Here is a 20,046-nt window from a genome sequence, read left to right on the forward strand (position 1 = left end):
GATGGAGCCAGGGGCTGCAGGGTGGGCGCTGCATCTGGGCGGGGGGTGCTTGTGGGCCCAGCTCCTCCAGCTCCTCTTCCTCCTCCCCACGGGAAAGGCCCCCCCTTTGCCCCAGCCCCAGCCTGCCGAAGCGGGAGGAAAGTCATGTCACTAGCTCCAATTCCTTATTGCTCAGCACCCGAGCAGCCGGCAAACTGGTTCTGCTGCATTCAGAGGCGGGAACCTGGCCCAGGCAGCCAGCAGCGGGGGGCCGGACCGCGCTGACCCCGTAGGAGCTGCAGTGCTGGGCCGGAGGGAGAGTGGGGAGCTCGGGGTGGCTAGCACCCTCCGACGCTGGAGGCCCAAGGGGTGATTTCAGCCGATCCCCCCCCTCCCGGCTTGTGCTGCACCGGGAAGCTGGCACCTTTCACCCCTGCCCCAGTGCATCCCAGGGGCGGGGAAAGGAACCGACAGCCCAGGGAGGCGCAGTGGGGTGGGGCGTCTCCAACTGCGCCTGAATCCGGTCCCTGCTCCACTGGGGTAAATCTAGGGGAAAAGGCAGAGGCCCAGCAAGCGCCGGGGTCAGCCTGGGCGTGTCTCACCCTGCCGCTCGGCGACACGCCACCCAACCCAGCACCCCACCCCCCGAAGCTCCTCCGGGGGCCCCCAAAGAGCCTCCTCGTCCCTGGGTGAGCTGGGAGCAGGGCAGACACCTGCCAGAGCGCCTTGCACCCCAAGCCAGCCCCCCGCCCTGCAATTGCTAGGGAGGCGTGTGATCAGCCCCCCAGGGCCCTGTTAGCTCTCGGGGTGGGGGGAGCCCAGGAGGGGAAGCCCAGCCCTGGGCCGAGCACCACGCATCTAGCCCTGGCCTTCCGATGCACAGAGTCCATTCCCGCCCCAGCGGCCGCGCCCAGCAGAGTCGAGGCGTGCTTGGCGCTGGGAGGGGCACAAGGCTCTGGGGGTACGCAGCGGGGTTCAGGACAGGGCCTATAAACCTGGCAGAAATCGGGGGGGCCCGGGCCCCCCCCCCCCCATGTGCACGCATCACCTCCGGCACAAAGGCCTTTTCCATCTCAGGCCCCAAAGCTTCCGGCGTTTCCTCGGCCCCCCCACCTCCCGACCCCCCCCGCCCCCGGCCACCCCGACAGCCAAGCGCAGCCAAGTGGACTCTGCCTCCCGCAGCGGTTTCCTAGGCGACCGGCAAGCTGCCACAAAAGGAAGTGAAAGCAAGAGACGGGTTTGTGGGCGTCTGCCCGGCCGGGGTGGCACCGTGCCAGCGGGGGGAACGGCCCGGGCTGCCAGCATGGCCCCGCGGGCGGCACCGGTGCAAACACACGGCTCAGCGGGGCTGGGGGCTGTCTGCCGGCTCCCAGACCGGTGCCCCCCACTGCCAGCACTCCCCACTCCATTGCTGAGATGGGGCGCTGTGGGGAGCGGCAGAGCTGAGCCGGCTGCAGACCCAGGCAACGGGCGAGAAGCGCAGGTCCCCGGTGGAGGCTGCCATGGCGATTTAGGCCAGGGCAGGGTCCAGCCCGCAGCCTCCCCGGGCTGCGGTCCCCTGGCGGGAGCTGCTGCAGCCGTGGAGCGAGGGCAGGGGGGTGGCGATGGCTGGTCCTCACGTAGTGCCGGTCCCTGACCAGGCACCGAAGCCTCGCTAAGCGGGCCCCAGGGCGAGGCCGTGACGCAGGGGGCCAAGGGATGGGAGTGGATAACCCCTGGGGTCAATACACACCCCTCCAGGCCTTCGCGCGCAGGAGCTGGGGTGCCACTGCTGGCCCTGCACCTCTCCAGCGAGGACCCCCCCAAACCACGGCTGCATCTCAGCGCCAGGCCCCAGGAGGGGTGGCACCAGGCCGTGCGAGCAGGGTGCTGCCCTGCTGAGACAAAGCCAGCCAGCACGAGCCTGTCCTCAGAGCCCCTCTGGCGCACGGCGCTTTGCCCAGGCCCAGGGTTTGGGACCAGTTCCTCAGTTGGTGTGGGGCTGCCCCACCGGCTGGGCCCTCGCGCGGCTCACACCAGCGGAGAGGCCCAGCACCAAGCAATACCCAAGGATCCCACGGCACGCCAGGGCCACTCCCTGGCCATCATGCGTGTAACGGATGGATGATCACAGCATCCTAGGAGGTGAGGGTTGGCAGGAACCTCAGCAGGTATCTAGTCCCACCCCCTGCTCAAAGCAGGACCAACCCCAACTAAACCATCCCAGCCAGGGCTTTGTCAAGCCGGGCCTTAAAAACCTCTAAGGATGGAGATTCCACCACCTCCCTAGGTAACCCATTCCAGTACTTCACCACCCTCCGAGGGAAAAAGTTTTTCCTAATGTCCAACCTAGACCTCCCCCGCTGCTACTTGAGACCATTGCTCCTTGTTCTGTCATCTGCCACCACCGAGAACAGCCTAGCTCCATCCTCCCTGGAACCCCCTTTCAGGTAGTTGAAGGCTGCTATCAAATCCCCCCTCATTCTTCTCTTTTGCAGACTAAACAAGGCTAGTTCCCTCAGCCTCTCCTCATAAGTCTTGTGCTCCAGCCCCTTAATCATTTTTGTTGCCCTCCACTGGACTCTCTCCAACTTCTCCACATCCTTTTTGTAGTGGGGGGCCCAAAACTGGACACAATACTCCAAATGCGGCCTCACCAATGCTGAATAGAGGGGAATAATCACTTCCTGTGATCTGCTCGCAGTGCTCCTACTAATGCAGCCCAATATGTTATTAGCCTTCTTGACAACCAGGGCACACTGCTGACTCATATCCAGCTTCTTGTCCACTGTAACCCCCAGGTCCTTTTCTGCAGAACTGCTGCCTAGCTCATCGGTCCCCAGTCTGTAGCTGTGCATGGGATTCTTCCTTCCTAAGTGGAGGACTCTGCACTTTTCTTTGTTGAACCTCATCAGATTTCTTTTGGGCCAATCCTCCAGTTTGTTTAGGTCACTCTGTATCCTATCCCTACTTTCCAGCATATCTACCACTCCCCCAGCTTAGTGTCGTCCTCAAACTTGCTGAGGGTGCAATCCACCCCATCCTCCAGATCATTCATGAAGATGTTGAACAAAACCGGCCCCAGGACCGACCCCTGGGGCACTCCGCTTGTTACCGGCTGCCAGCTAGACATGGAGCCATTGATCACTACTCGTTGAGCCTGATGATCTAGCCAGCTCTCTATCCATTTTATAGTCCATTCATCCAACCCATACTTCTGTAACTTGCTGATAAGAATACTGTGAGAGACCGGATCAAGAGCTGTGCTAAAGTCAAGGTATATCACGTCCACTGCTTTCCCCACATCCACAGAGCCAGTCACCTCTTCATAGCAGGCAATCAGGTTGGTCAGGCATGACTTGCCCTTGGTGACGGGGGCAGAGACATTCCCAGCGGGCGGGAAATAGCCGGGCAGCATTAGAGTCACTGGGGTGCTGCTGGCTGGGGACTTGGCCCTGGTCTAAGCCATCCTGGTGCCAGCAGCTGAAGCAGAGTTTGGTCCGTCCCGTGCCATGTCCCCTGAGTGGCACCATTTTCTTCTGCCCTGGCCTTGGGGGGGGCAGTGAGGACCTGGGGCCATGCCCAGGTTTGGAAGGGGTGTGGCATCACGGGGGGGTCGTGCCGCCCACAGCAGGCTGGGCCTGCTAATGGTGCGAACTGGAGACGGCCCGTGTGCTGACGTCTGACGTCCCCTCTTGCTGCCAAAGGCAGGCTGGGGGCTGCAGGCACTGGAGGGGGCAACGGGGTGCGGAGGGGGTGGCAAGGGCTGGCATGCTGTGGGGTGTGGCAGCCGTTGGGGGGGCTGCAAGCTCAGCGCTGCGTCCGGGGGACACCAGGCCGGCAACGTGTGCGTATCACCCTCGCTCTGGACAGCTGGGGACAAAGCCCTCCACACCGGCCCCCCAGGGCCTTCTCCTCAGGGGCCAGGGGCACTGGAGGCAGAGGGGCACAGGGTGCTGGGGCGCTGGGCGAGGCGTGCAGGGGCAGGGGTGGTACCTGGGGCTCTGACTCTCCGGAGCTGGAAGTGGGGAGCCAGGATTCAGAGACTTTAGCGGGGGGGGGGGGGGGGGGGGAGAGGGCGATGCAAGGGCAGGGGCGGGGGGGCTCCATCCCACTCTCGTGGCAGCCTTGTCCTGCGGACAGCGGACTGCGGACAGCGCATGGCCCGGATGTCTCGGCGCCGTCTGCCGTCCCCAGATGGCAGCGTGCTGTGTCCAGGCCACTCGTCAGCGGGCGGGCAGGAACATGGGCTGTGACAGGCTCATCTGGGGCAGGCTGAGGCATCTGCGGGGGGAAACGCCAGGTGGGGGGGCTGGGCCACCTGTGCCTGAGAGGGGCTGGAGTCCGGGGGACCCTCTGCTGCTGTTTATAACCCAGGTGGGACCAAACTTGTCCCCTGGCACGTGTTAACCGGGGCTTTGGCCAGCGCAGAGAGAACTGTGACAAGCAATGGGGCCCCCAGCCCTTCCCCCAGGGGGACGATTCCTGGCTGGATCCACCCCCCATCAGGGAACCTGCGGGACGATTCCTGGTGTGGATCTGGCCCCCGTCGGGAAACCCCGTCGTGTCCCTGCCGTTAATTCCTGCACTGTGGTTGGAAAGCAGGATCCCAGGGCTTCGGGCTGCATGGAAATAGCCACTGGTTCAATGGGAGGCGTGGAGAATTCAAGGCCAAACTCTGCCAGAAATGCCGGGGGGGGGAGGGCTGCATGCCTAGGAATATAGGAATTGCCAGGCTGGGCAGACGCCAGGTCCATCTAGTCCAGCGTGCTGTCGCCAACCGTGGCCAGCACCGGCTGCTCGGGGGAAGGTGCAAGAAAGCCCCTGGAAGCAGAGGTGAGATAATCTGCCCCCATGAAGGGCTCTTCCTCATCTCTGGTCATTAGAGGTGTGCTGAAACAGCCAAATGCAAGGTCCTGCCCCTGGGAACCAGGGATGCCGGCCACCCCTGCAGACAGAGACGGGGACTGTATCCTGGAAAGGACCCAGGGGTCAAAGTGGACAAAAAACTCCTCGTGAGCTCCCCAGGCCGTGCTGTGACCCAAAGAGCTGATGCGATTCTGGGGTGGACAGACAGGGGAGTGGGGGCAGGGTCGCCATTGGGGAGACTGAAGCTGGACACGTTTTTAAAAGGATGTTGAAAAAATTGGAGAAGGGGCAAAAAACGCCTGGCGGGCTGCAGGAAATCCCTGACAGTGAGAGAGAGGTGACTTGGTGACAGTGCAAACGGGACCTTCCCACGGGGGAAATCCCAGGTGCTAAAGGGCTGTTTAACCGCGTGGAGAAAAGGCCAGACAAGGACCAGTGCCTGGAAGCTGAAGCCAGACAAATTCAGTCAGAAATCGGACCCACATTTCTTTGTTTCTTTTCATTTTGGTTTCTTTTGATTTGTCCCCTAGTTTCTGAGGCTCAACAGTTCACGTTTTCAAGTGTTTTGCTGCAACCATGAGGGCTAGAAATGTCCTGGTTTCTTCTTCTTCTTCAACAACTTACTTATTTTTACAAGTTCACAAGTCCTTGCCCTGTAAATATCAGAAACAAAACAATCATTACAACAGCGAGCTTGTGTTTAACGAGACGTTATACAAGGCCAGATCTTTGTACTTAACAGGGTGTAACCATATTACGAGTGAGCATCATTAAAGCACCTGTGTCGTTTCTAGTGATTTGACTCAATCGCTACATGCACATATTTAACACACCACGTACGGCTGGTAAATGTTAATGTTAAAAAAATGGGCAGATGCGCTGGTTTCTTCGCAGGTGAATGTACTTTGTTCTGAGTACTGTATACAAGGCACACGGCTAGCTAAGTATCTCTCTGCCCGCTGTCTATTTTGCTCGGTGTGTAACTGGTGTGTTCATTTTTCCATAACCACAAACTCCCCTAGTTTTTGAACCGTTTCTCAATGGTTGGGCTATTTTTCTTTTTCCAATGAGACGCTACCAGCAGCCACTCGTAAATGAGAGATTAATTCCTCATTTCCTTTGGTGTGACCCTTTCTGCGGGAAAGCCCCTGGAGGATCACCAAAGGGTTGTTTAATAATCAATGCCCAGCTGTTTGGGGTATTTGCTTATGGATTGTATCCCAATACTCTCTTGTGACTGGACGTGTTCACCATATATGCATAAAACCTCCCCTTTCACCACAATTTCTCCAACATTGATCCCCAGTCAGTGGTATTTTTAACCCAGCTAGCATGAGGTACTATTGAAACTGTATTTTAAAGACGTTTTCTTTCTTTTTCTTTTTCTTTGTGTGTGTGTGTGTGTGTGTGCGTGCACACACTACAGACTGAGGTTGTTATGTTCTCTTTTCCAGATCAAACCCCGTTCCTCTGGGGTCATTTGCCTACCCACAGCCTTTTCCCAGCATGTCATATATGGAAGCTGTCTGCAAAGTTTGACGTTCATTAGTTATAATTGTTTTGTTTCCTAATTGCCCGGATGCTATCGCTCCAAGGAAAGGTAGTTTTCTGGATAGGTTTCCTAAAAGCTGAGAAACATAATGCCTGGCTTGGAAATACAAGTACCGGGCAAAGCGGGCCAGTTAAAGTTAGTTTTGGTCTCCAGGCAAGTGAGACAAGCGTCTTTGCTGAATGGCTGGCCAGCCTGTGTATGCCACGGCTCTCCCCATCTTTGAAGCACACTGCTTCACGGTTTGGGTTCAGATCAGGGTCATTTTCAGCGGGTGTCACTCGTGAGGAAAAAACCTCACCTGTTCTCCAGTTCTACCCCAAACCCAGCGAGTAGCCTTTGCTAAAGGACGTGTCTACACGTCTGGTGTGATTTTTGTTTGTTAATCCGTGGTAGGCTAGCATGTTTACACGGCAGCCATTTGTTTGTTCAGCAAAGACCCCGTGTTTGGCTGGGTTAGAGCACCCCTAGTCCGCCGCAGCTTTGAGCTGGTTGACTTGACAATACCACAGAAGGTTTGGTACAAATACTCCACCCCTCTGTCTAATGGGCCTGTCCAAAGTATCTGCTCTCGTTCTTGGTCTTTTCTTATTCCCTATAAATTCTAACAACATCCTCTGTATCCCTGCTAGGGTGTTATCCAGGGTAATCACAGGAAGGTTTTGAAAGCAGTGGTTTGACATTTAAATTACAGAGCAATTCTAGGTCGTTTGAGACTTGAATGCCCACCTCGCTTATAGAATTTGTTGTCCATTTCTTCCCAAATGTTTTCAGGAGGGCGGACTTTTCAGAGTCTAACACATCAGATTTAGCAATAATTTACTTTAAACCCAGGTGCTTTCCCAAAGTCCTGGATTTCTTTAGAAACTAATTTTAGGGAAAGATTTGGGTTAGATACAAATAACATTACCTCGTTGGCATATGATGCTATCATCTGATGTGTGCCTGCAAGTCTCATTCCTGCGACGGATCCATTGTCCCTTGTCCTTTGAGCAAAGGGCTCCATAGCCAGAGCGAAAAGTAAAGGAGGCATCAACACACATTTCTAGCCGGGAGGCTTATTAACGCCTGGAACAAACTACCCAGGGCAGTGGTGAGTTCTCCATCTCTTGATGGAATTCTCTGGCCTGGGCTATGCAGGAGGTCAGACTAGATGTGCTAATGGTCCTTTTTGGCCATAGGATCCATGAAGTGCATGGGGTGGGGGGGCTATATTCCTTCTAAAACTGTTGGCTATTGCTCAGTATTTGCTATTATAACTCAGACTGTCTCACTACCCAGACCAATGTCTGATGGTTTTTCATATCCTGCTAAGTTATGGCCTCTGTGACATCCAGCGGCAGTGAGTTCCACAGGATAAAAGTTCCCATCTGGCTTGTATATTCCATTCATCAAGTATACTTCTGTCCTGTCCCCTCTTATTCACCCCCCTCTCTTTTCGCCTCCCAGAGGTTTATCCAGGCCCGTCATGCTTGTCACCCTTCTTTGAACCCCCTCTAATTCTTGCGGAGAAAGGCCGGCATGATGGTGGCAGAATAAGGCCCTGTCAGATTTAGCTGATGTTGACGTTTTAATGGCTTTGAAAGCCCCGAAGAAAGCCCCATAATCTTGCTTATTTCTTTGCTGGTTCACCCTTGCGAAGAGCCAGCCTTGCTAACGAGCTCTGGAACCTGAACTGAACATTTCGGAAAGCATGATTTTCTCTATCTGTATTCATGAAAACACCCAGTCTGTCTCACGGGTGTTGCTGGGGGGAGCTTTTCTTTCAGCCGCGGAGGCGAGTGGGATGGGGCCATAGAGCGCCATGCCTTGGAGAGGCGTGAGGCTGCCGCTGGCAAGCGGGTCCAGGCCTATCCGCTGGTAGAGAGCGTCAGCGGCTCTCTGACTGTTCGTTTACCACCTGGGGAGCTGGGCAGCGCCCGTCCTTGCAGCTCAGGATTAGGAAGGCCAGGCTGATATTGCCTGCCTGTGGTTCAGACTCAGAAGCAATTGGAGCCTGACAAGAATCGTGCTGGAGCAATGGGAGCCAGGCAGCAGCGTCCCCTGGTCTGCGCTGGGAACCTCAAGTGGCATGGTCGGGTACCGTCCATGGCAGACTTCACCCCGGGGCGGAGCAGCCAGCACAAGGCCAGCGGCTCTCTTCAGTCCCCCCCACCCCTGGAGCTCGCTTCCTTGGACGGTTCTCAGACCCGCGCCTTCCGCGGCCAGCCAGGCGTGAGCAGCAGCACCCAGCCCTGCAAGAGACTGCCCGGGTGGGCTGCAGGTGGCATGAAGTTCTCTTGCATTCTGTGGGCAGCGCGCGGGAAGGCAGCTGTCAGCACGCAGCAGATGGCAAAGCAGAGGTGGCGCACGCTTCCGCCGCTCGCTTGGCTGTCCCGGTTTCTCCGAAGTGTTTCGCTGTGCAGCGCCCTCCTGCCCGCCGGTTTTGGGTTGGGCTTTCTTGCTTTGCCAGGTTTCACTGAAGGCAAAGCAAATGCTCTGTGCGTTGGCCTTGCTGCCTCGGGGTCCCGGTGCGGGGGCAGAGGGGGTTGAACCTTTCTCAGGGGCGCGCCCTCCCCCACACACTTGTCAGCATCTCCTGGCCCTCCAGCTTGTGTTCTCCTTTGCCCAGCGGGCAGGGGGTGGGGGGGCTAAACTCCAGGCTCTGAGCAGAACCTTTGCAACACGGAGAAAGGACAGACCAGCCCCCCCCCACACACACACATTACATGCTATGGGAGCCCCACCCACCGGTAAATGCGACCCCATGACATTGCTGGGCCCAGCACAGCTGGGAGGATTTCGCCCGTGACTCTCTGGACACGGAGGGGTCTGGCTAGCGTAGGGAGCTGAGGAGCGGGTACAGGAGGTGTGAGGGGCAGGAGGCAGGTGTGAAATAGCAGCCTGGCTGGGCAGTGCCCCGCAGCCAGCCAGCACCCCGGGATCAGACGCGGAGCAGCAGCTGGGCTGGCGTGGAGGCAGAAAGGCTGGGAGCTTTGACCGGCCGGTTCCACGGGCTTCTTCCCTCCCCCGTTGTGGGTAAGCTCCCACTTCGCTCCCTTCTGCCAGGCACCCCAGAGGGACGGCAGTGACAGAGCAGGGCAGCAGCACCGCCCCGCGCTCGCCCCGAACCCCCCCAGGTGCCATGAGAGCATGGGCAGTGCCCAGGTCGGGTGCCAGCTGCGGGCGGCGTGAGGGCAGCAGGCTGTCCCTGCCCGCGGGGAGAGCTGCCCCGGAGAACATGGCAGGCCCGTAAAGCGGAGGGCACAGTCCCACGCAGAGGCCATCCGAGGCGCTAGTGACCAGCGGCCCCGCTAGGACCCCTGGGCTGGGACCGCACCAGATCACCCAGGCCAAGCCAAACCGGGCCACGTTCATAAGGGCAGGACAGGGCAGACCCGGCTGCGGGCGGGACGCTCTCCACGGGCACGGTGCTGCCCCCACAGTCCCGGTGTGAGCCTCGGGGAGGGGGGGCGCTGCTCTGCCTGCCATGCCCGGGGCCGGGGCTGGGGCCAGGTGTGCCTGACACGGTCACACTCAGCTGTGGAGCGTGGCTGCCCCGCCCTGCCCGGGCGTCCCTGCCAACCCCTGCCCATGGGGCAAAGACACCTCCTCTCGCCCCCGCCCCCCTGCCAGGCCGCGTGGTTCTGCCCCCAGCAGCGGGGCGGCGCTGCTCCGCTCCGAGGGCTGGCTTCACACCAGAGGTGGCTGCATGTCCCCGCAGGGGAACGGGAGAGACAGGCCGTGTAAACAAACCGCTCCGCAGCGCCTGGGGCGGGAGGGGCGGCATGAAAGCGGCTTCCCCGCTGCCTGGCCGGCCCCCAGCGGTGCCCCGCCCGGGTCAGCAGACGGGGCAGAGCGCGGGCGGGCGGGGCGCGGTGCAGACACCCCGCGGGCGGGCGGGCGTTTACACGGGGCCGGGCCGGGGATGGCGGGCCGCGGAGAGCGGATACTTCGCGCCCTCTCCGTGCCGGTGAAGCCGGGAGCGCGGCGTGCAGCTCGGCCCCCCCCGGCCCCCGGCCGCGGCCCGCTCCTGCGCTGGGCTGCACGCGGCACATCTGGTGCGGATCTGCGGGCGCGGGGCGAGCGGGGGGGGCCCTCCTGCCGCTAAACGCTTCCAGCTGCGGCTGGGGCTGGGGGGGGGGGGGCGCGACGCCCGCGCCGGGCCTGGCTCCCCCCCCGCCGCACGGAGCGCGCCTGAGCGCGCCTCTGCAGCCCCCGGGCTCGCCGGGCCGGTGTGTGTGTGTGTCGGGGTGTGTGTGTGTGTGTGTGTGTGTCCGCAGGGCTGGCGGCTGTCTGGGGGAGGGGGGAGCACGGCTGCCTGCCCGTGGCGCTGTGTGTGTGTGTGTGCGCGTGCCCGTGGTTGTGTGTGTGTCCGTGTGTGTGTGTATCCATGCTCCGGGGGTGTGCAGGGCTCTGTCTGTCCGTGGCGGGTGTGAGCGCGCGTACGCAGCTGAGTGTGTCTCCAGGCTGGTGTGTGTCCGTGGCTCTGTGTGTGTGTGTGTCCCGGCCCCCCATGGCCCCGTGGCGGGGTGTGTGTGTGTGTGTGTCTGTCCGTGGCTCTGTCCGTGGCTCCCCTGCGCCGGGGCTGACACCGGGCTGTGTTTACACGGCTACGCGGAGGAACGCGGAGCGCGCCCCTTGCCCGCCCGGTCCCCCCGGGCCCCGGTTCTGGCTGGGAACGGGACCCCCCGGCCGGGTCTGTCGGAGAGCGGGGGGGGGGGACACGGCGGCGCTGCGCCGGGGGGGCGGAGGGGGGGTCTGGCACGGCTGCGGCTCCCCCCGGCCGGCGAGGGGCGGGGCCAGCGAGGCGGGGCGGGGCTTGCCGGGTCTTTGCCCCCCAGCTCCCAAACTTTCCTGCTCCAACTCAGAGCCGGACTCGGAGCCCCGCGGACCGGCGCCGCGTCGCCAGCGCAGCCCGGGCAGGGACGGAGCCGCCGGAGCGAGCCCGCCGGGCCGGGCAGCGACCGCAGCCAGCGCCGAGCGCCATGGAGCGGGTACGGGGGGCGCGCAGCCGGCGGGGGGGGCGGCACTTGACCCCCGCGCGCTGGTGCTGGGGCGGGACCCCGGGGCTCTGAGCTGGGGGGGGCCGGTCCATAGAGCAGGGGTACCCGGGGGGGGGGCCGGTCCATAGGAGGGATGCCCGGGGGGCGGTGCCCGGGGAGGGAGGCCGGTACATGGGGGGGGCGGTGCCTGGGGCTGGTACATGGGGGGCGGTACCCGGGGGGGGGGCTGCTATACGGGGGGCAGTGCCGGGGGAGGGGGGGCTGGTAGATGCGGGGCAGTGCCCGGGGAGGGGGGCTGCTATGGGGGGCTGGCAGATGGGGGGGCGGTGCCCGGGGCCGGTACGGGGGGGGCGGTGCCGGGGGAGAGGGGCTGGTACTGGGGGGGCGGGGCCGGGGCCGCCCCGCTCCTTGTCGCAGGTTCCCCGAGCCCGACCCGCATCTCCCCGCCCCGGGGCGCCCCGGCCTGGCGTGGGGGGGGGGATCCCCCCGGGCACGGCGAGCAGGGAAGCCCCCCGCCCTCCCCCAGCTGCACCGACTCGCCCCCCCCCGCCGGGGCCCCAGGCTCCGCCCGCCGGGGGCAGGGCAGAGGGTCGGACCCGGGAACGGGGGGAGGGGGCGGAGGGACCCCGCGGGGGTCGGAGGCGGCCCGGGGCGGGGGGACCCCGAGGGAGCGGGGCGGGGGGGCCCCGACCTCAGTAATTTTCCACCCGGCATGTGCAGGGGCGGGACCGAGAAGCAGCTACCACGTGGCGGCTGATGTAACACCCCCCCCGCTTAAAGGAGCCGCAGCCCCCCCCCCCCCCCCCCCGGGGGGAGGTCTGGGCTCTGCTGGGGGACGGCGGGGGCTCCCCCCCCAGGAGTCACTGACAACCCCATTAGAGACGTGGGGGTCGCTGACACCCCCATAGGGATGTGGGGGGCTTGCCCCTGGGGTCACTGGCTCCCAGCCCCATAGGGATGTGTGTGTGGGGGGGGGGTCTCCCCGGGTTCAGTTGCCTGGCCTAGCGTCTCTTGGATGAAGACTCTGCCCCGGGGTGGGTCTGTCAGTCCCAGGTCGGGTAGCGAGGCGAGGGGGGTGTGGGCATCCTAGGGCTGGGTGTGGGGCTGCAGTTGACAGACCCCCGGGGCAGATGGGACCATTGTAACCTAGCCTGAGCCCTCGTGCAGCCCAGGCCAGAGACCAGCGTCCAACCTCCATGCCACCGTCGCCAGTCGGCCCCGGGTGGATTGTCCCCCCCAGCGAATCACTGGCGGTTAGCTTCTTATTGCCGCTCTGTGTGTCGGGGGTCGGCCTCCAGCCGCTGGCTCGCGGGAGCTGAGGGTGGGAGGCTGGGGGCCGTGAGGGGGTGGCAGTGGCGGTGGGTGCCCGGCTGTGGGTCTGGTCCGTCATGCCCATTCCCCGCGGGGGCGCTGCGTGGGCGCGGCGGGCAGAGGCAGCAGGAGCTGGAACTCCCAGGGGCGGCTGGCTCTGCACTCGTGGGCGCTGTGTGATGGTCGGGCGCTGGCGGGCTGGAAAGGTGGGTGCCGGGGTGCGGGTGGGATTTGGGAACGAGGCCAGGAGCTGGAACAGGGCTGGGGTGTGCACCCCTGCCTGGGCGAGTCGTGTCCCGGGCCGTGCAGACACGGGCCTGTGTGAGGTTAGAAGGCAGGTCTGGTTATTATAAGTGGCATTGCTTCTGGGGTCCGCTGGTGCGTGCGCTACGGACCCTAGAGAAGAAAACCATGCAGGAAGCATCGTGGATCTGACCTTGGAACTCCTTGCCGCGGAGGCTGGCGGGGCAGGACCTGAGGCTGCGTCTACGGGGCGCTGCTTGAGCAGAGAGGCAGCCGTGTGAGCTAAGGGAAGGTGCGGCAGCTTTCATGCTTCAGGGCTCAGCATGTGGGTCAGGAAGGGCTGCGAGCTCACCCATGGTGCCCGCCAGTTCACCTGCTGCCCCCTGGGATCTTCTCCTCCCTCGCCCGTGTTTGGAGGGGCAGTCCGGCTCCAACCCCGAGGGGGACCCAAACCCCCACCAGAGCAACTTACTGAGGTTTCTCCCTGACTGGCCACTTTTCAATCCCGGGATTGAATTCTTAAAGGGATGCTACTTCTCCCCTCCTGTCTCGCCCCCCCCGAGCGGTCTCAGGGCGATGTCCTTCACCTCCTGGCTAGTGGCTAGCGGAGAACAGGAACCCATGGCCAGGAGCTGAAGCCAGATCAGTTATAAGGAGAAGCAAGGCACGTGTGTGCGGCACGGAGGGTGACACGGTGCTGGGACGGACTCCCAAGGCAGTGTGGTATTCGCCGTCCCGGGATGTTTTCAGAGCCAGGCCGGCTGGCTTTGTGGAAGCTACTTTCGCAGCTCAATCCAGACCAGTCCCTGGGTGACGTTCTCTGAACTGTGCTGGACGGGTCGGCCGGCGTCTTCCAGCCTTATGTCCGGGGACTCCCGGACTCGGATTTCTGCTTTAGAAGTGGGTTTACCCCTGCGGCTGTTTCTCTGTTTTCCCCACACACACGTAGGAGAAAACGGGACTGAGCATGGGATGGTGAAGAGACAGCAGAAACCCGAGTTGCATCACACACATGCAAGTTGCCGGAGCCCAAAACATTTCCCTGGCATTGTCCATTCTGCAGGATTGCCAGCTGGGCCTGTACCATTCGCTCACCACTGAAATGCAGCCACCTCTGGGGTGGGATCCAGCAGCTGCTTGACTGCTTAAGGGGACGGAGGCGCCTATATCTGTTTGCAGCTGGGGGGTGGGGTGGGGCAGGGTGCAGTTACAGCTTGGGGTGGTTAGTGGCCATGTGCTGGGCTCTCAATTAGCCCCTCTCTGACAGATGCGCAGCGCTGAGTGTCCAATAAATGCCGGGGCAGTGAGAAGGCGGGCAGAGGTTTTCTAGCCTCGTTACCGGGGGATGGCTTCAGATGCGGAGCCTGATCCCTGCCGAGCCCGGAGCAGACTCCACAGGGGGGCCCAGCTGCGGGGGAGGACGGGCTGGGGTCTCTTGCCTGCCTCCTGGTGAAGGGTGGGGCTCTGCCCTCTTGGCTGTTCCCAGGGGTTCCCCACCTTTGACGGGGAGAACTACCTGGCCTCCTGGAGGGGGGGAGGAGGGAGTGGGGAGCATGGCACTGGCAGGGTTGAGTAACCCCCCACCCCGCCTGCCCGCTCTGTGCAGGGCCCGTAGCGCCCCTGCTCCAGGGCAGCCGGCACCCTGGGCAGGCAGGCGGGCGGGCAGGGAGGGGGTCGTGCTGCGGGTGCAGGAACCGTCGGCCCTGGGGAACGCCTGCTCCCTGCGTGCCTGATTCCTCCCGCGTCCTGCTCCTTATCTCTCACGCTCAGGCTCTGCAGCTGCCCAGCTGGCCTGGCTCCGGGGGCCCCACCCTGCGCCAGCCCCATCTCCTCCATCCCTGCCCGCTCTCCTGCGGGGCCTCGAGCCATGCTGGGGCGTAGGGAAAGGGGCAGGGGTTTACGGAGGCGGGGTGCTGATGTGGACCCACTGCTTGGGCTGCCCAGCTGCTGAGCCCCCTGCGGGCGGCACCGAGCCTGGGGTCCCGGCCAGTGGGCTCCTGGCGGCCCGGCGAGCTGAGGTCGTGGCGTGGGGACCTGCGCGATGGCCGTGAGGCAGGGCTTTGTCGGGGCATGAGCCGGGCGCTGAGCGAGGGAAGGGGGGTGGGCAGCATCTCCCCAGCTCGGGAAGCAGCTGGTGCCCGGCAGCGGCTGGCAGCTCCGACCTAGGCATGGCACGTGCGGTGCAGCAGGGCAGAAGGAAAGCGCCTCCCATCTGTGTCCTCGGCAGCAGCTGAGCGCCGGGCCGGCCCTGCTCCCGGCTGTGGCCACCTCTAGGTCAGGCTGTGTGTGGGGTGAGCACTGGGCAAGCTTCCCCCCAGCTCTGCCAGTGCTCCTCAATCCCGACCCACACGGCGCTGGGCCCCCTCCTGAGCGTACCTGCCGGAGCGTGGAACCGTGCAGTGATTATGGGATAGGAAGAAGGGTGGGGTGCGGGGCGGGTGCCCCCCGGGAGGTATGGCTGGGGGTGTTTCCCGACCGGCTCCGCTCCCCGTCCCTGTGAGTTACTCCTGTCTCGTTTCTCCCCAGCTGTCTCTCGCACTGTCTGAGGATTGACTCGCTCGGTGCCCGCGTCGCCGTGCCAGCCGGGCATAGCCAGCGAGACAGGAGCCCCCGTGGCAGGCTGTGTGGAACATGCCCGAGCCCCCAGCCATGGCGGATAAGTGCGGCGAGGGGTTACTGGTAAGTGCTGGGGACTGTGCTCTCCAGGGCGGTGGCTGGCACGGGGAGTGGTTCTGCCCGTCAAAGTTGGAGAACCTCTGGGAACAGCCAAGAAGGCAGAGCCCCACCCTTCACCTCCACGGCCAGATGTGCAGTGCTTGGGGGGGAAGGGCGTTGCCTCCGAGAGCTGACTGTTCTGGGCAAGGCTGTCACAAGGGAGCGGTTGGAGCAGACGACTGGTGGTCAGGACTCCTGGGTTCTCTTCCTGGTCCAACCCGGATTTGCTGCGTCCCATGCCCCTCTGTGCCTCAGTTTCCCTGTCAGTGTGGCGGGCTGGCTGGAGGGTCCGGGGGAATGGCTGGTGTCGCGGTTGGCCTGCCCGTGGTGTTTTCAGAGGCTCCTGCTGTTCCATTCGGTGCTTGGTGTCTGAGCGGCTGGGGGGGGGGGATCAGCAATGCCGGTTGGTGCTGGGGCCGGGGCTGGGCTCTGGTGTCCTGCCGCGTCCCGCTGGAGTGTCCACGTGGTGGCTCTGGCGCTGTCTGTCCTCGTAGTTCCAGAGGGGTAGCGGTGCCGGCACGGGATCCGGGCAGGAGCTGGGCCAGCTGCGGTTTGCGGAGCTGAGTTTAGATCTTGGCACCGCTGGCTCTCCTTGGCACGCGTCGCCTGCACTGCTGGGGGGCTGAGTTCTCGAGGTGCATCCTGGGTTCGGCTGGCTGGGGACAGGGGCTGCCCAGCGCTGGTCTAGCAGCCAGGACTCCCGGGTTCCCTCCTGACTCCCTGTGAAGGTTCTGCCTGTCTCCGTGCCTCGGTTTCCCCTGGGGAGCAGTAGCACATATCCAGCCTGGTTTGGCACCACGAGCTGGATGGTCCTGGCTGGGTCCCCTGCAGCGCCCCTCTCCTCTCCCCCGCAGCTTTGTGTGTCCTGGGGAGTGGTCAATCCCCCGGCGTGTCTCTGGCAGGGCCCTGGGCCCTATTCACCCTTCATGGCAAGAGCCTCCATGCGTGAGAGTGGCAGGCAGTGTTCTTGAGCGCTCTAACCACTAGCCCCTGCTGCTGCCTGCAGCCCCGCCCCCACTGCTGTGCTCTCTGGTTCAGCGGGGGGTGTGGTGCCCGGCACTCACGGTGCCGAATCACCCCCCCCAGCCGCTCTGCTTCTCCCTTATCACCCTCCAGATGCCGTGCGCCAGCCGGAAGGTGTCCCCAGCCCAGCCCAATCCCCGCCCCCATCAGAGCCTCCATTGCTGCCCTGCCCGAGGGGCTCCTCCCCCCAGGCGGCCCCCCATCATCACCACGGGGCGTCGGTGTCGGGGGTGGCCAGTGGCCTGCTGGGCCCGTGGGCGCCCCTCACGTGTGCTCTGCACGCATGGGCTGGGTACGTGGCAGGCGAGGCAGTGCCGGCCTGACGAGCGGCCCCCGCCGCAGAGTCAAGGCAGAGGACAAGTTGGACCAGCTGCAGAGCCCAGCCCAGCCTGCCCCCCACCTTCCCCCCACTGCCTTGCCCCAGGGGCCTGGGGCGCCGAGGGGCTGGGGCGGCTCCCGGGGACAGAGGCCGGCTGTGGCCTTTATAACGTCCAGCAGTGGCCTTTCGGGGCACGGTGGCCCTCGTGGCTCTGCCAGCTGGGCCTAGCTGACACGCGCGTGCCATGGACGCTCACCCCGTACTGCTCCTAGCGGGGGGTGAGTCTCCTGAAGCCCGGGGGCACTAGGAGCTTCCAGGCCTCCTGCCCCGTCAGTGGCTGGCCCAGAGCCCAACATCTGCCTTGCCGGCCCTCCCCTGCCTAGCCCTCTTGTTTCCCTGGCAACAGGGGATCACGTCCCTGGTACCCAAAGCAGCCCGAGGGGGCTCCCTGGTTGCCGCCGGTTACGGGGAGGCGACAGGTCCCGGCAGGTGAGAGCGGCCCGGCCCCGGCCCCTCCCAGCCGCTGGGCTTGGCTGCGGTTTTGCTCTCCCCAGCGGATGGGAACAAAGCTCCCGGGATGAATCGGAGGCTGGTCCCGCCCGCTCCCGGGGGCCTCCCGAAATAGCTGCAGCCAAAGGGAGCAGAGCCAGGACTTCCCTGGGAAGCGGGAGAGCTGGGGAGGCGGGCGCGGTGTGCGTGCCAGCAGCGCTGGGATTGCAGCTACTGCCGCACGGTCCCGGCCCCGCCCTCTCGCCCTCACTGCCTGGGCCGAGCTGTGCCCCTGCATGGGTGGGGGAGGGGGCGCTCCCCCCGGGGCTGGGGCTGGGCTGGCCCCATTCCTGCCCAGGGGCGGGTCACTGCGGCACGTGAGGCCTGTCTCGGGGATGGGGCGTTCAGGGAAATTGAAAGCTGGAAAATTCCAGCCTCCTGGAAGGAACGCCGCGCCGTGGAATTAGCCTGTGGAACTCCCTGCCGCAGGGGGGCTCTACGGCCAAGAGCTTAACACGGTTGACTGAGGGCTGGGAGGGTCCTGTGGACATTGGAGTACTTGGCTGCCATGGGAATGCCTCTGCCCCGGGGCTGTGTGGGCGCTGCACGGGGTGGGCACGCTCCGCCTGCCCCCGGGGCCACCTCTCGCACGCCCCCCTGGGGCTGGCGGTGGGGTGCATGGCTTGTGGGGGGGCTGCTGCTGCGTTGCCCGTTTGGCTGGAAGGCCACGGGGCGGCCACCATGGCCCGGAGTGCAGCTGGAGCCCAGCGCCGGCCACTCCCGGCTACGTCCCGGTGCCAGGGCCTTGTTCCCGCCCTCCCGGGTCCCGCAATGATGAATCCGGCGGGGCGCTGTCCGTGGGTCGCGCCGTCGCTGGCTATGTGCTGCCGGGGCCCATCCCCCCCACCCCCCAGGCTCACTGGGGGTGCCCGAGTTTGGGAAGGGGGCATGCACGGAAGCGCAGCTGCCGGGGGCAGCGGTGCCGGCTCAGCCCCTGCCCACAGGCACTCGGCCGTGGGGGCAGGACTGTGGGGCAAGGCATTTAACGCAGTGCACGAGCCGTGCCTGCCTGAAGCACCCCCAGACCCTTGCTCGGGGGGCAGCAGGGAAACCTTGGCATCGCCAGGCTCTGCTGCCTGCTGGCCTCTCCAGCCCCAGATGATCAGCAGTGGGGCACAGCGCCGTGGGGCGCAGACTGCCCTCGTGCGCACGCTCACGCCCCCCGTGCACTCACGCGCTGCCCCACTCTCCTTCACGTGGGCACAGCGCCCCCCCCCAGCGCCCCAGCTGCTGCTTCGCACTTTCCGCGGGGGGAGCCCTGGCACCGACCCCAGTGGGGGGCAGAGGGGGGCAGGCCCTGGCCTGGATATCTGTGCCGCAGCAGGGAGCCAGGCAGGCTTCAGGTCCCAGATCTGCTCCGGGTAAATCTTTAATGGCCCAGCTCAGTTCGGGAAGGCAGGATGTGTGGGGGAGGGGGTGAAACTGGACGTCACCTAGCTGGGGGCCCTCCCTCCCCGGGCTCTGCTGTTACCCCTCAATCCTGACCCGCCGCCCCCTCCGTCTCAGCCCATGCGCTGCCCACACGGCCCCCTTCCTTCTCTCTGTCTGGCTTGTGATCCTTCCTCCCTTTCGGGGCGTGGAGCCTGGGCCCCCCAGCTGGGCTGATGTCGAGAGGGCCCCCTGGGGGCGAGCCAGCAGCTGGGGGGCAGGGCGAGGCAGGATGGGGTAGGTTGGTGCACCCCCTGGGTGCCTCCTCCCAGCGTCAGTCGCTGCGCTCCCAGGGGGTGGGGGTTCCTGTGCTGCTGAGATCTCTGGGCCGCCGGGACGGGAGCTAATCCCCTTGGACAGCCGCCAGGGTCATGGAAATAGCATCCTAAACCCCGGCTGCGGCCGTGCCCCGGCTCTGCCCTCTAATCCCGTCAGCAGGTGCGGCCCCCCCTCCCCCCGGTGCACTCCCCACGGCAGCCTCTGACCCCGGCTGGGCGCAGGCGGCCTGGGGCCAGCCAGCTGATGGCTCTGCCCCACGCAGCCGTGGGGCCATGTCTGCACACCCATTGCACTGCTGCCCCCGTGCTGCGTCTCTGCCCCCCGCACTGGAGGGGTGGGGCTGGGGCACCGCGCCCCAGGGTGCGACTGTGCTGATGCCGGGGCGGGGAGGGGGGGAGGCGGCGAGGTCGGTGGGGTCCAAGAACTGCGAGTTGCCCCAGGGGGCTGCCCCTGCTGAGGGGGGCCGGGGGCGGCTGGCGTCCTCCTCCCCCCGCTCTCCTGCAAGGACGTCCTGTTTTGTCCTTGTGACGGGCGCCTGTTTGCGCGCCGGCCCTGCCAGCTGACTGCCGGGCAGCGTTCCGGGGGCGGTGGGGCCGCGCCAGCTGCCGGGAAGGGGGGGGGAGGCGGGTGCCAGCGGAGAGGGGGACGGAGGCGTTTGTGCTGACGCGGAGTCGTGGCGGGGGCGCTGCTGCCATCTTGTGCGGGTGCAGGGGCCTCTGGCGCGCGCCCGAGTCCAGGATCGAGGGGGGCGCGGGGCCTCGTGCTGGTCCCAGCCCCTGCCTACGCACGGCACTTGGCCGGAGCGCGCTGCCCGGAAC

General features: G+C 64.4%; 1 protein-coding gene across 2 annotated transcripts in view; it reads left to right on the forward strand.

Moving 5' to 3' along the window:
* The first annotated feature begins 10,286 nt into the window (after positions 1-10,286).
* Positions 10,287-20,046, forward strand: part of SLC6A9 (solute carrier family 6 member 9) — a 31,741-nt gene continuing 21,981 nt past the window's right edge. Inside the window, exons 1-3 of one of the 2 annotated variants that reach the window (XM_067567826.1) lie at positions 10,287-10,416; positions 11,227-11,352; positions 15,442-15,594. In XM_067567826.1, the coding sequence (XP_067423927.1) occupies positions 15,547-15,594 (48 nt within the window). In that variant the 5' untranslated portion in view covers positions 10,287-10,416; positions 11,227-11,352; positions 15,442-15,546. Of the gene's footprint in view, positions 10,417-10,783; positions 10,829-11,226; positions 11,353-15,441; positions 15,595-20,046 lie in introns of those variants that run through there. The other variant, XM_067567827.1, reaches the window with a different exon arrangement.

The sequence above is a fragment of the Emydura macquarii genome, unplaced genomic scaffold (genome assembly GCF_026122565.2).
Source record: "Emydura macquarii macquarii isolate MOO-44397 ecotype Brisbane River unplaced genomic scaffold, CSIRO-AGI_Emac_v2 contig_2805, whole genome shotgun sequence".
Classification (NCBI taxonomy): domain Eukaryota; kingdom Metazoa; phylum Chordata; order Testudines; family Chelidae; genus Emydura; species Emydura macquarii.